This window comes from Crocodylus porosus, unplaced genomic scaffold (genome assembly GCF_001723895.1).
Source record: "Crocodylus porosus isolate Cpor-Errol unplaced genomic scaffold, CroPor_comp1, whole genome shotgun sequence".
NCBI classification, from domain to species: domain Eukaryota; kingdom Metazoa; phylum Chordata; order Crocodylia; family Crocodylidae; genus Crocodylus; species Crocodylus porosus.
Window position 1 is genome coordinate 26,303,116 of NW_017728943.1, and position 16,838 is coordinate 26,319,953.

General features: G+C 46.1%; 1 protein-coding gene across 1 annotated transcript; it reads right to left on the minus strand.

Annotated features, from left to right (window-relative positions):
- Positions 1-1,479: 1,479 nt before the first annotated feature.
- THUMPD2 (THUMP domain containing 2) lies at positions 1,480-16,282 on the minus strand. The gene is made up of 7 exons (XM_019549064.1): positions 16,175-16,282; positions 12,757-12,809; positions 12,279-12,366; positions 11,138-11,209; positions 9,429-9,543; positions 6,054-6,171; positions 1,480-1,885 (listed from the first exon to the last, which is right to left on the minus strand). The coding sequence occupies exons 1-7, from the start codon at positions 16,238-16,240 to the stop codon at positions 1,534-1,536; spliced, it is 864 nt and encodes a 287-aa protein (XP_019404609.1). The 5' UTR covers positions 16,241-16,282; the 3' UTR covers positions 1,480-1,533.
- Between the last annotated feature and the right edge of the window lie 556 nt (positions 16,283-16,838).

A 16,838-nucleotide genomic window follows, 5' to 3' on the forward strand; every position in this document is an offset into this window, starting at 1 on the left:
CTACAGGGCCGGAAGATTGAGCACCACTGCCCTAACAACTTTCGTTAAAAAATTGTGGAAAGGCCCCTTGCCACCCAGGCCCCAGGACAGCCACACACCCGTCAGCTGTGCCAGGTCCCAGGCAACAGCTGCAAGAGGCTCTGGCTGCCCCCATCCTCCTGCACTCCCCGCTCCTGCCCTGCCACCCACACCCCCCCAACCCCATGATCACCCCCAGCACCACTCCAGGACACACACAAAGGTCAAACAGTACAAACTTTATTAATACAACAAAACACCCCATCCCTCTTCCCTCAGTGAACACAACCCCCTCCCACAGAGTGCCCCTCCACCACCCTCCCCACAGATACTAAAAACCCTGTTCCCCAAATTTCACAGACCCTTGACATACCTGACCCTGTCCCTGAGTCCATCTGTAAGGGGCTGATGGGTGGGGCCACCCAGGGCGGAGAGCCCAACAGCAGGCAGCCAGTACCCCAGCTATAGAGAGTTTCCCTGCGGGTCCAGGGGCTGTGGCAAAAACTGGGGATGCCTGTGGCCTGCAGGCAATGCAGGACCTGCTTTAGGATGCTGCCAGGGGCCTGCTGCGGGGCAGTGGGCAGGACCCACAGGTCCTGTGGGGCCAGAGTGGGGGGCCAAACAGAGTGAGGCATGGGCACAGCCTCTGCTGGGCAGCCAGCTGCTGCTTCAGAAGCTCCACGTGCTGCTGCTCCAGGGCCGCCAGCTCAGCCCAGTGAGCCTGGCATGCCCACAGCTGCACCTCCTCTTGGGCAGCCTCCCAGACGAAGTCCTCTGCCCACCATGCACACTGGTCTGCCACCCAGCTCTCCACTGCGACCACCAGCTACCGGAGCAGGTGGGTCCCATCCTGGCTGTGCCACTGGTGCAGCCGGCACCTCCAGGCAGCTCTACTGGGGGCATACGGGGCCTGCTGGTGTGCTGCAGCCACAGGCAGCTCCTGCCAGCTCCCTTGAGTGCATGCCCCAAGGCACAAAATGGCTGCAGGCTTTTATACCCTGCAGCTAGAGGCTGCCAGAGAGCAGCCAAGCCCAGCAGCAGACAGGACTAGGCAGGAGTCCTGGAGCTGGGCTTCAGCTGACCCCAGTGGCTGGGCAGGCCCAGTTGGGAAGCTCCTGCATTACTGCGCAGTAAGGCATCTACATGTGTTACTGTGCAGTAACTAATCGGGCATAAATTTGCTACATGGATCATGCAGGTATCAAATTTATGCACAAGTCAATGTAAGCTGCCATAGTTACTACGCAGTACGGGCATGCACATGTAGATACGTGCCCATACTGTGCAGTATTTTTTGGTTACTGCTCAATAAATGTGCATATGTAGACACACCCACTGTGTCCAAATGTAGGATTCTTTAGCAAGTAAAGCAGCAGAGGCAAAAGGAATGATTTAACACTTAAAGCAATATCTGCTTATAATAAACATACAGTTTGCCAAAATTAAGAATAACAGGGTTCATAAGTTTCAGTACAATTATACTTTCAAATGTATCAAACCAAATTCATTCAAGCATTATTTAAGAATGCTTTTGACCTCAGATGTAGGCATTTTCTTATATTTACATATGAAAGCATTTGTTTTTCCAAGACTAACTCCATGGGAGTTTACAAGTACCAAAGACCCAAAACACTTCATTTTATTGTCGTGGGGTTCCCTTTCCATGTTTTTATTTGAAGAAATGCTCTGTGGGCTCCCATTTTCCTCCCTGGGATTTGAGTCAGTTGCTGTAACAGTTTTATTTGTGCCATCAGAAGTGATATTAACTGATGCATCATTTTCAACATAATTAGCAATAGGTCCATCGACGTACTTGTGAGGGTCCTGGCTAAGCAACAAGACCACAGTCCCTCCAACATGAAGCACTCTGTCAGTAACAAGACACATGGTTAATCATACATCCTTGCCAAATTCCTCGTTTTATCTAAACTTCTCAAATGGATCAAAGACTACAAAAAATCTGACATTTTATATGGCAAGGCCTTAAGTGTTTAATTGAATTAATATAATTTAACTGCAAATGTTAAATCCAACTATTTGTAAAAAAGTTTTCCTAAGTGGAAAAGCTGGACCCTTATTACCTCATCAGTATTTCTGACCTCAGCCAATGAAAAGGATTAATAAAATAATAATAGTAATAATAACACATTAACTTAATTTTTAAAATTGTCCAACACACCGATGAGAATACCATCTTCCTCAAACAATTTTTCTAGGTCTGACTAATGGAGGCAGAGGCTTTGAGTTGTTTTCTTTTTCCCTAGAAGCTCTAAACTACACCACAAATGAAACACTACCTTCTGCAGAATGGCATACAGCTTTGCAGGGACATCAGGCAGTTTTTAGTTGACTGTTGCCTTAGGACAAGTCAAGAATCATTTTAGAATTCATCATTGATTCTTACAGATGTTTCATCAAAGGCAGAGGTTGTCAGCCAGGAGTAAGCACACCCCTAGAAGTATTTGGGAAGGCCCCAGGGTATACGTGGCAGTGGTGTGGAGAAGCACTTCTTGCATGTCCTCCCCACCTTGTCCATCAGCTGCCAGGGGACCCCCCCGCCCCCCAACTCCTGCTCATTGACTGGCTGGAGGACTCCCTCCTTCTTAACCGGCCACTGGGAGTACATCAGACAAAAAAGGTTGAAAATCCCTGATCTAAAGAAAGGAGTCATGTTCAGTGTTTTCCAACCCATGGGTCACAACACAAAAGTGGGTCACAAGAATATATGAAAGGGTCACAAACAATCGTGGAAAAATGTGGAAAATAATGGATTTTCTCCTTTACAGGAGAAAAACCATGTGAAACCATGGGTTTCCACTTGTAGGCTGGCAGAGTGCCATGGGGTTGCAGCCTGGCCAACCAGCATAGGCAAGAGCCACCTCTGGGACCCAGAGCAGAGCACTGAGACCCGCTGCTGCTATTGCTGCCAGGACCCCAGCACCAGCCACACCAGCAGCAGCCTGAGGAGTAACAGCTGGGGGCAGGGTGGGGACAAATGCCTCTATTGCCCTCACCTCCTTCCACCGCCACTGCTCCTCTCAGGCCACACCTCTACCCTGGAGGGGAGGTGAAGTGGTGGGTAGCACTGGCAGCCTGAGGGGACCAGTGGCAGCCAGACCATGGCAGCAAGGTAGAGCTGCAGCCTGGCACACAAGCAGCTAACAACAGGAGGAGGGGAGGGCAGCACAGCTGCCCCCCCCCCCGTGCTTTACTCCTCTTGCTGCTGGTGGTGTGGCTGGTGCAGGGGCCCTGGTGACATTGTTAGCTACAGCAGCAAAACATTTTGATGCCCTGCTTTGGGTCCCATCGGCCGGGCCATAGTGACAGCTTCTCCCCATGCTGCTCTGGGCAGGCTGCAGCCCTGTGCTCACTGCAGGCACACCCCCCTCCCCTGCCGCACACTCCCACCCCACACAGTGGGGGGGCTAGGGCCTGGGTATAGGGAGGCACCCAGTCAGGAGCAAGGGACATCAGCAGGGCTGAGGGGGGGGTGGGGGTGTGGAGGACTCTGGGTTGGGACTGAAGGGCACTGGCTTGGCCAGGGGGCTGTGAGTCAGGATTGAGGGGCATCAGCACTTTGCATTGTGCAAAATGAACAATGATGAATGTCACCTGGGAGTAATGGAGGACCACATGCTGATATTGCTGTTACTGTTTTCCTATAGACGTTGACTTCTGTCTTTAAAATTAAGGCTGTTGAGCTGCTTTAAACTTGTGTCCAATACAAGTATTTTGAGCCCAAAAATACTTGTGTAATTTCTACTTAAACTATTTACTGGTCAGGACTGCCCATGGATGTTTACAAATGGGTCCTGATTAGAGCTGTCAATTAATTGTGGTTAACACATGATTAATGTGTTAATTGTTGTTCACATTAATTTTTGTAATGTGTTAATAGTGCACATGGTTTTGGAGCCCATGCCTGGGCTCCGCTCTGCCATCATCACCACCACCTCTGGGCTGCCCTGTGGGGCAGTGGTGGCAGCACAGAGGACTGCAGGGCAGCCCAGATGCAGACTCCAGATGGCTGCAGTGTGTGTGTAGGGGGGTCCATAGACGCACAGCCTGTAGGCGGCCAGGAATGCAGCCCTGCGGCATGTGGAGCAGTGCCCAGCAGGCAAGCGTGTGAAGGGGAAGGGGTGTGGGGGGAGGGAAGTGGCATGCGGGGGGCAGGTTGAGGCCCCTATGGTGAGGGAGCAAGTGAGACAGAGGCAGAACCAGGGGTAGGGGCTGGAGTGAATGGGGCTCTGGGGCCAGGGAAGGTCATGGGATAGAGCCATGAGCACGGGGGACTCCCGCTTCTGCACACACCCTGGGACAGGTATTTGGGGGGCATGCCCTCTGGATTTGTACACAGGATAGAGACAGGCTGCCACTGCAGCCTGGGGCTCTGTGCCTCGCTGCCTTTGCTCCAGGAGCCATGCACTTGCTGCAGTATGTCCCCTGCCTGCCCAGTGGTGGGAAGCACAGCATAGCATTGTGTGGCTCCCAGGGCAATGGCAGCATGGTGCAGAGACCAGCACACAGTGGCAGCCCTCCCAGGGTACGTGTAGCAGCAAGGGCCATGCCCCCCCTCCCCGCGCCCACTGACAGTTCCTTCCACTTTGCTCACCCCTGCAGCCCTGGGAGCAGCTGATACCACCTGCTTGTGCCCCTCTACCCACCCCTCCCCTAGCCCCAGCCTCGCTCCCTCCCTCACCACTGTGGGAATGTATCCCAATTTTTTAACTTATAAATTGGGTTCCCTTTTTGCGAATTCGAGTTATGCACAGTTTTCTGGGAGTGCATGTACCACATAAAATGAGGGAAACAGGTACAAAAAGGATGAGAACCACTGACCTACTTAGCCTTAGTATCAATTCACTTCTAAGAAGCCAGTGAAGCAAGAACCTAAGTCTGAACCTAAGTGTGGGAGGAATGGGGGGAAGCCACACAAAACCTCCATCCAAAGCCACTATCTTTACTCTGCTCACAGTGAACAAGTAAAACAGAAGGGAACAGCTAACTAGTACTAGTGGGTCTTCTCAGGCAGCTACTACTTTCTTGTTCACAAGAAAATCCCTTGCTCAGGAGGATCCACGAAGAAAGGGAAAACAAAACCCCAAAGAATTTCAAACAAAGCCAAGGCCAAGTACTGAATAAGTATAAGTTGTTACTCTACTGGTCTAACAAAAGTAAAGTCTAATAAAATGGCTCAACCTTTTCCATACCGTGCTCCCTCCTTCCTAAACCATAAAGAAAGGGAGGATGCCAATAGCTTGAAATTTGTTCTGTTTGTAAAACCCATGCTAAGAACCTGTGATTTAATGAAAGAGACCTGGATTAAAAAACAAACAACCGCCCCCAAACCTTACAAGTTTATCCCATGGTCTAAATCTACTTTCAAATGCATCCACACTTGAAATACGAGTCCCCCCTTTTCCACCAAAATAATACCATCAAAATAGAACTGGAATACAGTTACTGCTGCTCTTATTCAAAATATCAAGTCTTTTCCAGTATCACTGGGCATGAGCATCAAATATGAATATCTCACTTAGAGAGCCATAAGCTTCTTGGACTCCACCACAGAAATCCCAGCCAGCAGCACAAAAGGTCAAGACAAAAATTTGTCTGAAAAGACAAAATACCAGTAAGCTATACCCACATATGAAGAGAGAGAAACAGACCTATACTCGTTAAGAGCAGGAAGAGGGGGAAGTTCTGTCACCACAGACTAGGAAGAAAAGACTCTCAGTTCATGAACATCTATCAAGCATGCATACCAGGGATGTTCCCTGACAGCTCTCACGGCTGTCAGAGCGTCCATGGTTTGCCAGGGGAGATATGCAGCCCCTTCAGTGACAGTCTGCAGAAGCAGTTTTATGAGAAGTAAAATAAGCAACATGGACAGGATTTCTGTGCATACGTTTTTAGGTCCAGACCACAGAATACAGATCATTGAGAATAAATAAAACTCTCCCTCTTTCTATTTATTTTCTTTTTAATGATCAAGATCATATGACCTTCAAAAGTGTTTCAAATATTACACATACCTTTCCATTTCTCGAAGAATGTCTGGTACAAGTTTTATGTCTTTTGTTATCGTGAACTTTTTCCCAAAAGGAACATCCGAAATGACAACATCAATGCTTTCTGAAGGGAATGGCAATGCTGCAGAATAAAAAGTCAAATTCTTATGTTTACTTAGAAAAGAAGGCAATTAACTAGTAGCTGTAGTTCAAGTACATTGAAAATAAAGATCCTCTCTCAGATAGCATTTAATTCTTCAATACTATGAGTCTGGTGGGCCAGCACATACACTTCTTTGCACAAAAGAACTATTCCAACCAGATCTATCTTACAACACCTTCAGCTCTCCTGTGAAATATGGAAATTCATTTCCACATAGGAGAAATATTATAATCTTTGCATTTTCCTATGCCTGAAGGGTGAATGCACCCAAAAGCTTGCAAATAAAGACATTTTTAAAAAAAATATCTAGTTGGTCTAATAAAAGATATCACCTCTGCCATGAGTTTGGGTTTCTTTTGTCTGTAGACTAATGTAACCTGTATACCTTTCACAGACTGAACACTTAGACCTGATCACAAAAGGAGTCTTGAACCCTGCTCTAACCCAAATGTCTTTCATCTCAAAGAGAATGTGCACCACAGACTGAAAAGGTGTCAATGACAGAGAGAAGTATTATGATTATGAAGTCAATCTCCATATGGACCTATAGAAAATCACAGAATCACAGAAAATTAAGGTTGGAAGAGACCTCAGGTGATCTAGTCCAACACCCTGCTGAAAGCAGGACCATCCCGAACTAAATCATCCCAGCCAAGTCTTTGTCTAGGTGGGTCTTGAAAACCTACAAGGATGGATATTCTAAAACCTCTCTGGGTAGCCTGTTCCTGTGTTTTACCACTCTTCTCATAAGAAAGTTTTTCCTAATGTCTAAACTTCTTTTGCTGCAACTTGAGACCACTGGTCCTTGTTCTCTCGTCTGCCACCACTGAGAAGTGTGGCCCCATCCTCTTTGGAACCAGCCTTCAGGTAGTTGAAGGTTGCTATTAAATCTCTCAGTCTTTGATACCTCTATGGTGAGGGAGGGACTGAGGCAGTGGCAGGATCTGCCCAGCTGGGGTGGGGCATGGGCCGGAGCTATAGCTGGCTCAGTGGGGGTGGGGGTGGGGGCGGTTCCTGCTGCTGTGTGCACTCCTGGGGAAGGCATAGGAGGCATATGCCCCCCAGATTTATGCGTGTGGGGTGAACCGGAGGCTACGCTGGCCTCTTCCCAGCATGGGGGGAGGGGGGCTGGGGCAGGGCTGCGCTCGGGGCAGGCAGCAGTGCTAGAAGGCGGGGGCTACAGGGTGGCCTACAACCACCCTAAAATTCGCTGTAGCCTCCGCTTCCCAGAGCTGCCCCCACCCGCCCACAGCGCAGCCCCGGGATAGCCCCCACCCCCAGGAAGAGGCCAGCACAGCCCCTGGCCCTAAGCATGCAGTAGGCAGCCCACACTTGCCCCACACACAAATGAGTGTGTGTGTGGGGGGCACATGCCCCCCATGCCTTCTCAGGTGCACGCAGTGGCTGAGATCCATCCCCACCCCTACCCTCCCATGCCCTCCAGATAAGCCGCCTGTGGCTCCATCCTGCACCCTGCCCTGGCTGGGCAGTGCCTGCCCCAACGCCATTCCTTCCCTCACCGTGGGGGCCTCTATCTGCACCCCATGCCTCTTCCCCCAGACTTACTGGCTGGACGATACTCTCCAAGCTGCTGGGTTGCATTCCTGGCCATGTGCATGCTGCATCTGTACACATGCACATAGTATTTAATCAGTGACATTATTGGCCAAAAAGGCTGATTGCCGATAATAGCAATTTTCCTTTCTCGGTGCCAATATGATATGAACCAATATATTGGCGCACCTCTATTCATAACGTTTGCAAAATTGTGTACTATCCAATTTGAAAAATGAGAGTATGTATTATAGTGCTTTCCTCCTAGCAAAGGGGCTGGGCAGTGGGGTAGGGGATTGGCCAGGCAGGGGATGTGAGCTTGCACTTATATCCTCATGACATTCTTTGGAAGATATAACAGCACCCCAGGGTTGAGAATCTGCATTAAACATCCAAGTCAACCATCCAGCAGCAGGTCATCAGAATGTGTTCCTAACACCTTCAAGCACTTTTCACAGCTGCAAGACGCATCTAAAACAGCTATTCACAGGCAATAAAATGGTATGGTGTCTGTTGATAGATCCAGATACAAACTCCAAACCCTAGCATGGACACATTCTCTTTCATTAGAAAGAAACTGATGCAAACATGTTAATGGAAAGTGACATGTTAAATTTTTAATAAAATCTGGTTGCAGGTAGGCCTGGCTATTGCCAATTCATTATTTGGGCTGCTGTGTTTGAATTTTCCCCAACTGCTTGAGTTTTCTATGCCAGCTCTGTGAATTACTATTTTTCCATGCACCTGAACTATATGAGAAGGTCAATCTCTTGCGAATGGCTTTAGCTGTTTCCCAGAATGTCCTTGGGTCCAGAGTTAAAGTAAACCACTTCACTGCAACTGAAATAGACAGCTATGCAATCTTTCTCAAAAAAGCATAGTATTTACATATCATGACCAATGACTAAAGATATAAAACACAAGGCATTGACTACTTGCTCAACAGAGGGATGTTTGAGATCAGACTACTTCTGTACACCAAGCCAAGTTAAGAGCTCTAAAGCCAATCAGGTATGAAATAGGTTTTACAAGTAAAGAATAAATATCTATCCTCCATCTTCAATGTACAAAAAGCTGAAGGTATCAGACAAAGGGGGGAAGGATTATGCTATCTGCTGTAATATGGGGATAGTCTTTCAGAAGGATAGTTCAGGGCCAGGTTTGGAGGGTTTGTCCAGATTGTCAAAGCAATTACCTTCTCTTGAAATAAGCCCATAAACTGAAAACAAACTGACACCATCTTCCAGAAAAAAAACTAAGGCCATTAAAAATATATTAACTGCCAAAGAGAATAATTCACCATGTAATTTAACAAGTTATTATGGCAGTTTCTTTGCTAAAAGCTCTGTTACAAGCTGCATTCATAGCACCTTTTTCTGCTGTTATGATAGTGTCTAGAACTTTTACCTAATGCACCAATATCTTTTTTAAATTTGAAATATCACATTAAGGTACAGAATTAATGTTTACATTGCCCTATATTCAGCTAGTTTATTTTTACCACAGCACAAAGGGGAGAGAACAGAAAAAGATAGCATGTCACAACCATTAAGGGAAGTCCCCAGTTACAAATGGAAAATCTTGGTTTTACTGTACTGTAATTCTCAGCATTAACTATAATTTCTGGAACTGCTACAATCCTTAATATCTGCTTTATGATTTCCAGTATTTCCAAACATTACCTATCACAGAAGCTTTAAGTAACTCAATTTTATCCATCAAGTCTGCAGCCTTAACATTCTCACATGCACCTTGGAGCTGTGAATCACATACATCAGTACCCAAGTAATGTACATTCTGTAGAAAGAGATAAGACAGATAAGGTGGAGAGGATAAACAAAACATTTACTCCATTGAAACAAACCCTCTCCTCCTCCAAAGAAAACCAAACCCAAGCAAACATATTCCTTTTTACACATTATTAATTACCTATTAATTTTACACATTTAATGGCACAGGTTCAAAATTAGGGCTTTAGGCAAGATTCAGTCATGCAGCTCTTAGAACCACATGTAACTTAAAATCCCAGAGACGTATGTGGGGAGAGGGAGGAGATTCGTAGATTGTAAGGGGCTGGAAGGGACCTCGCAAGATCATCAGGTCCAGCCCCCCTGCACTAGGCAGGAAAGACAACGGGGTCCAGATGACCCCAGCAAGGTGACTGTCCAGTCTCCTCTTGAAGATTTCCAGGGTAGGTGACTGCACCACCTCTAGAGGGAGTTTATTCCACAGTCTGGACAGCTTAACTGTCAAAAAGTTTCTCCTAGTGTTAAGCCTGAAATGGTCTTCCAGGAGCTTGTGGCCATTACACTTGGTTTTCCCCAAGGGTGAGCTCTTGATGTATTCCCCTGGCATAGCGGTAAGCTACTACCAAGTCCCCTCTCAGCTTTCTCTTTTTTAGGCTGAAGAGGCCCAAGTCCCTCAGCCTTTCCTTGTATGGCTTGCCTTGCAAGTCTCTGTTCATATGGGTGGCTCTTCTCTGGACTCTCTCAAGCTTTTCCACATCCTTGCTGAAGTGCAGTGTCCAAAACTGGACACAGCACTTCAGCTGCAGTCTCACCAATGCTAAGTAAAGTGGAAGAATCACTTCCTTGGTTTTGCTTGAGATGCATCGGTTGATGCATGCCCAAGTATGGTTTGCCTAGCTGGTTACAGCACTGCACTCACAGCTCATGTTCATACGTTGTTCTATTATTACCCCTAGGTTCCCTTCAGTCATGGTCCTAGTCTGTTTGGCGCCACCAAGCCTGGAAGTATGTTGAGGATTGTTCGTCCCCGGATGGAGCACTTTACACTTTTTTGCCATAGTTGTGCCCTTCCAGTTCTGGGTTGGTCCGGCCACTGGAAGGGGGGCGGAAATTCTGACTTACAAGAGCACATTCCTAGTTACTTATGGAACTAAACTGCTTATGGTTCTTGTAATACACTGTGCTGTGGCACTATCCCAGAAGTAACCTCTACTCTGGCAAGCATAAGCATCTTTTGAATACAGCCTGCAGCTGTATGTCTCTGCTCCTGCACTGAGGGAATTCTCCCCTATTTAGGTACAAGTCTTTAAGAGTCTTATCACCCTGCTAAGACCCCTTCACCTGGATAAAAACACTAGAGCAGGTGAAAGAATCTCAATGTAGACTAAGATTCTCCAATAGCTTGCAATGGCTGTGGGGACAGTATATAGGACTGAGCTCTTTATATATTTTGGAAATATTTTTGAACTAAAAAAAACTTACCTATAAAACCCCAAAGAAACCTGCAAGTTTTTGTAAATAAACCTGGCTCCAATTTTCCAGCAAGAACACACACTTAAATTACAAGTCACATTCTTAAAATAAACATACACTAGAACTGCACTGCCATCTTATTAACATCTTATTAGGACCTTAGAACTTACAGGCCATTCTTTTGCAGCTTCCAAGAGTATTGTTCCCAACCCACACATGGGGTCTAACACAAATGCACCAGCCTGGAAACAAAAATAAGAAGGATATTATACTCAAAGCAAGACAACATCAGTTTGTCTTCTGATTCAACAAGCCCACTCTGATGATGGGCTGAATACCCAGAAATTCCCATTGGGAAAAAAAAAAAAAAGGTTGACAATAAACAGCAAAATTACAAGATCAAATTCAGTATAACACAACATAATGAAAAGAATCAGTAAAGACAGTATCACATGAAACATGGCACATGTTTCCACACAGTCTTTGAGGTAAAGTTTATTTTTAGATATTAATGGAATGTATCCACTATATAAATTTATGTGGGAAAAGCTCAAAATATTTAGCTTTTCTGAAACAACGAATACCATATTTATTCAAATCTAAGACAAGGTCCCCTCCCCCCCGATCAGCAAGGGGGGGGGGGGCTCATCTACAATTTATGTACAATGGGGTGGGGCAGGTGGCTGCTATGGATCCTGGTTCAGGGCCAGAGTCAGACCCACAGCAGCCATTCCCTCCCCCTTCCACTTGCCTTTTGCAGCTTCTAGCCCTCTCTTGCTTCCTTCCCCCGACCTTACTTTCACATGCAGCTCAGCTCTGGCTTGGGCTTGGGCTAGATTCCCTCCCTGGCATGAAGCACATGGAAACTCCATCTCCTGTTCCACCATTGCTGCATGGCCTGGCAAGGGCTACACTTCCACATGCTGTGCTCCATGATCCAGGAAGGAACAGAGCCTGAGCAGTCTGATAGTAACAGGATAGGGAGAAAGAGACTGTGGGGAGTTGAGGCGGGAGGGAGAGAGAGAAAGAGAGAGACTGTGAGGAACTTCAGGTCGGGGGGTCCAGGTTGCTTTCATCAGACCATCTCTGAGACCTTCAAATGTTTTCTGAAATCCAGATTTAATACTGCTGTGCTGCCTAGAGGGCCAGTGGTGGAAAACTATATCCAATTTTTCCTAACAGATTTCCATCAGATTACCACTATTCCCACTAGCTGAGCCACAAAATCCTCAGCACTCAGACAAACACCACTCTTTTTATGCAGGACCCTATATTGCTAGTTAGTGCTAATCTGTATTAATGTTTGCTTACACTGATTTCAGCAAGAGATGCCATAGCCCAAGCTATAGTAGAGCGCAGTCCTGCAGTTTTGATGTACTCTCTATTTGACAGTGGAAGTCTGCAAACAATAACCAAGGTGAGATACCAAGCTGAGATAGTCCACATAAAAAGGAAATCCTAAAGAAATTATCTTCTTAGGCCTGTGTCTTGTCATACATAAATTCCTTAATGTAGTCATATTCATTGAAACTCAAACAAAAGGAAAAGTCAGTGGATACTGTACTTTTGAAAAAAAGACCACTGGATTTAACTGCCTATTTAAGGCTGTTATTTCAGAAAACTTTGGCTGAGATATTCACATGAACACTAGATAAATTATATGATCTAAATTTATGATAGTCCAAGTGATACTAATTAAGTAAAAATAAATTACAGCAGCCAACTTGATCCTCTCATTTATTAAAAAATGAAATGTCCAATGTACATGCTATGGGACAAGAATATCTACCTGAAGACAGGAATCCCCACCACAGAATACTCATCATTTAAATGGACAAAAATCTGAAACAATAATAAAAACAAAAGTTACAAAATAAAGATTTCATTTTAAAAGTTAATATGGTAGCCGTTTTAGACCATTTAAACATGACAAAATGCCATTTCTTTAATAGGTTTAGGCTTTTTTGAAGGTCAAAGACACCACACTATTAGAAATTAGGTAGGAACAGTAGGTTACCCAAATTTAAATAGTTTTAAAATAGTAAGTTAAGCAAGTCCTATAGACATTATATGTCAAGTAGGAGTTTATCACTAGACATACATGTCTTTGAGACTTCCATCTCAAGTAATCAAGTAATGCACCCCTTTTTTCCTTTTTTACTCTCTGTAGCAGTAAACAACATACTGAATATACCTTTCAGAATATAAAGATCCCTTGCATATTCTCTTAATATTAAGCAAGTTTTACAAAGGCCCATAAGAAGTATTTGGGAGAGAAAATTGGGCCAGGGATGGAATCTTTCCAAAACTCTGACCAAAAAAAAGATACCCCAAAAGGAAACGGTTCAAAGGAACAAGAGAGTATGGGCGACTCAACAGGTTTTGCAGGGCTAGAATTACTCCAAAGCCACCAAAATCCAAGTCACTTATGTGCACTGGAAAAAGACACACAAAACCCCCCCAAATCAAAATCCAAGGAAATTCATGCTCCTAAGTCATTCACACAATTTGAAAAAGCCCATTCCCAGAGTGCCTGTGATGAAGAACACAACTGCCTTTCCCACGTACACATCAGCGGCTCAAGCAAGCATTCCTAAAGTCAGTAATAGAAGCTTTTCTGCCCCAGCGAGCATAAGCTGTGACATGATCCAAGAGCTGGCCAGCCATAAATAGCAGTAAGAGATGGAACCTAACCGCTATTTGGGCAATGTCTACACCAGGGGCGGGCAATTATTTTGGGTGGAAGGCCGCTTACTGAGTTTTGGCAAGCCATTGAGGGCCACATGACAGGCAGCCAAGGGCAGATTAATATTAATTTTCTAAATTTTTTAGGGGCCCTGCAGGCTGGATAAAATGGCCTGGCAGGCTGCATTTTGCCCACCCCTGGTCTACACAGTCTCCCTGCCCACTCACTCAGTGCAAGCCAAAACCCACAGATTAGGCAGTGGTCCCAATTTAAGCACAGTTGTAAGCACTTGCCAAGATGCACACTCAAGATGTCCTTACGTATTTTCACAGCTGTGCTAAAACAGGCACGCTGCTTATTTTCCAGACTTTGGTGCATTCTGAACAAAGGTGAAAGGGCTTGTTAGCAGTAGTTCATGGTTCAGCAGAGGCTGTACACACATGGCCTTAGATGCTGTTGAACTGGTGATCAAAAGAGGGTGGACTGAAGTCTTTAGTCAGGAGGGATATGGACAACATGGACAGGGTCCAGAGGAGGGCCACTCGCATGATGGGGGAAAGCAGCGCAGGTCCTACGGGGAGAGGCTATGGGACCTGAACCTGTTCAGCCTCCACAAGAGAAGGCTGAGGAGGGATCTAGTGGCCATTTACGAACTAGTCAGAGGGGACCAGCAGGCATTGGGGGAGTCCCTGTTCCCCCAAGCACTACCAGGAGTGACAAGAAATAACCGTCACAAGCTGGAAGAGGGTAGATTCAGACCAGACGTTAGGAGGCACTACTTCACTGTCAGGGCAGCTAGGATCTGGAACCAACTTCCAAGCGAAGTGGTGCTGGCTCCTACCCTGGGGGTCTTTAAGAGGAGGCTGAATAAACACCTCGCCAGGGTCATTTGATCCCAGTACTCTTTCCTGCCATGGCAGGGGGTCGGACTTGACGATCTGTTCAGGTCCCTTCCGACCCTACAAACTATGAAAAGAGAAGCTTAAAGATATTTTGATATAATGCTTATAGAAGACAACTCTACCAAGTAGGGCTCATGAATATGAAAAGAAGATGAACAGAGCCAAAGGCAGAGAGAGTCTTGGGTAAGCCAACAGCAGTAGTTTGTAAACATCTAGTGAAATTGGATAATATGCAAGGACCTGAAGCTCAAGCATTCCACCTGAAACTGAGCTCATAAATGTCTCAAAAAAGTTTTCAGGACAAAGCTAGCTCCTCTTTATAGTAACTTCTGGAAGACGCATGGGGAATGCAATAGAAATAAAAGTGCATCTAGATCAGGGTGGACAAAATGGCAAATCCAGCCGGCAGCCAAACACCATTTCCTAGTAGTCCGTGCCCACGTTCCTGCAGCCAGTTTCCACAGAGGCCCCAGCAGCCATGGGGCTGTGACAGCCCTCGGGCCAGGGCATCTATGGAGCACTGGCAGGGCCCATGGCTGGGTGGCGAGCTGCTCCAGGGCTGGAGTTGGGATCTTGCAACAGAGTGGTCTACTCCCTGCATATCCTAGGGCCGGATGTCACCACCACAAGATCTCAGCCCTAGTCCCAGAGCAGCTCCCTGCCCGGCCATGCACACCCTGCCAGTGCTGCTGGAGCCAGTTTCCTTGGAAACCCTGGCCCTGCACTGTCACAGCCCCGCCACTGCTGGGGTCTCCATGGAAACCAGTCACAGCAACACGGGCTGGGGCTGCTGGGAAACAGAGCCTGCTCCAGCTCACAGGCCAGACTTTGACCATCCCCAATCAAGACCTACCTGACCCTAGTGACTAAAGGTGCGGACAATGGTCTGCACTTCCAGTCATTCCTGGCAGGCTGAAAGAGTTGCTGGACATGACATTCTGAGTTAAAGACCTCGGCAAAGCAGAGTCCAACTGCTTGTGTGTAGCACTCAGAAGGGTCTGAGTGGGTTCGTTTCCAATACACTGTAGCCCCAGAATGTACAGAATGATTGCCCCACTGTATGCCAGAATGATTATGTATACCTACATGGTATACCTACGTGGAGACAAAACGCTTGCCAAACTTAATCCTGACAGAAGCCAAGGCAGCAAGAACTTGGACTTTGATACAGGAAGGCGCCCTGATTTTGAGTGACCACTGAACAGACTTTTAGTTTGATAAGGCTGCTCACTACTGATGCGGAGCAAGGCTGAAAACCCACCATTCAGTCCAACCTAAGGCTATGAGTGAAAGCAAACCTTTGGTCACTTCTGTGCTGGATTATAGCACCATGATTTCTAATTGTGGAGGTTAAGGTATAGCAGTGGCTCCTTCTCCAGCTCTTAGTGATAACTTTTTTCTGCAAGAAAACCAGCACTTCCTTATTCAGGTCAGTAGTGGAGTAGGGAGAGAGGTCCAGTTGTAGGACAAAGTAGCAGGCCTGTGCTGGTATATTTCACAGATAAAAGCATTCCATCCTCCGAAACCAAAAAACAAGTAATGAAAGGAGAGAAAAAACCTATGCGGACAATGTCATTTTAAAACCATTAAGAAATAATTTGGTAAACAAGCTCATTTACCTCTAGATCAGGGTTTCTCAGATCAGCTTTCCAGCCAAATTGTTTTAGAAGAGTGACACCAATCATTCTTCCAACCTCCTAGAGAAAAAAAAAAAAATATTGAGAGCCACTAAGAAGAAAAGAAACCTGAAATTTATAGGTGGCACAGATACAGAGAGGATATATAGTGCAGTATGATAATAGTGATGCCATACAAGATTACAGATGTTCAGGTATGGTCTGACAAGAAACAGGTTTCATTTGAAAAATGGCATTTTGTTGAAACCAAAACTTTTGGTGGGAACATACACAACACTTCAACCAGGAAAAGGAGTTCTCAGCTTCAGGCTCTGTGATGGCATTCTTGGTCAAAACCAAGAGAAGATCCATATGGCCCAAAAGACCCTATTGCCCTAACAACCATTGGAGGTTCTCTTGCGATTGGGAAACCAAATTTAAAAATCCCTGATCTGCCTGCCTAAGCAAGAGACTCATCTCCCACATTCTGGGTGCATGTCCCCACATCTCCCTCTCTGTGGACCAATAAATAATTTATGCAATGGGCAAGAGGTACAAGGGTGGGAACCTGAAGTTCAAATCCTGCCCAATTCAGACCTGAAACTCCAATTTCAGTCTCCTACTTTCCAAGCAAACCTTCCAACCGTCTTCCATTCCTGGATTATCC

Coding starts and splice junctions, on each gene's coding strand:
- THUMPD2 (XM_019549064.1), bottom strand. CDS start 16,240: ATGATTGGTGTCACTCTTCTAAAACAATTTGGCTGGAAAGCTGATCTG. Junction 9,544..11,137: donor AAGCTGCAAAAGAATGGCCT/GTAAGTTCTAAG, acceptor CTCTTTCTACAG/AATGTACATTACTTGGGTAC. Junction 6,172..9,428: donor ACTTAAAGCTTCTGTGATAG/GTAATGTTTGGA, acceptor TTTATTCTGCAG/CATTGCCATTCCCTTCAGAA.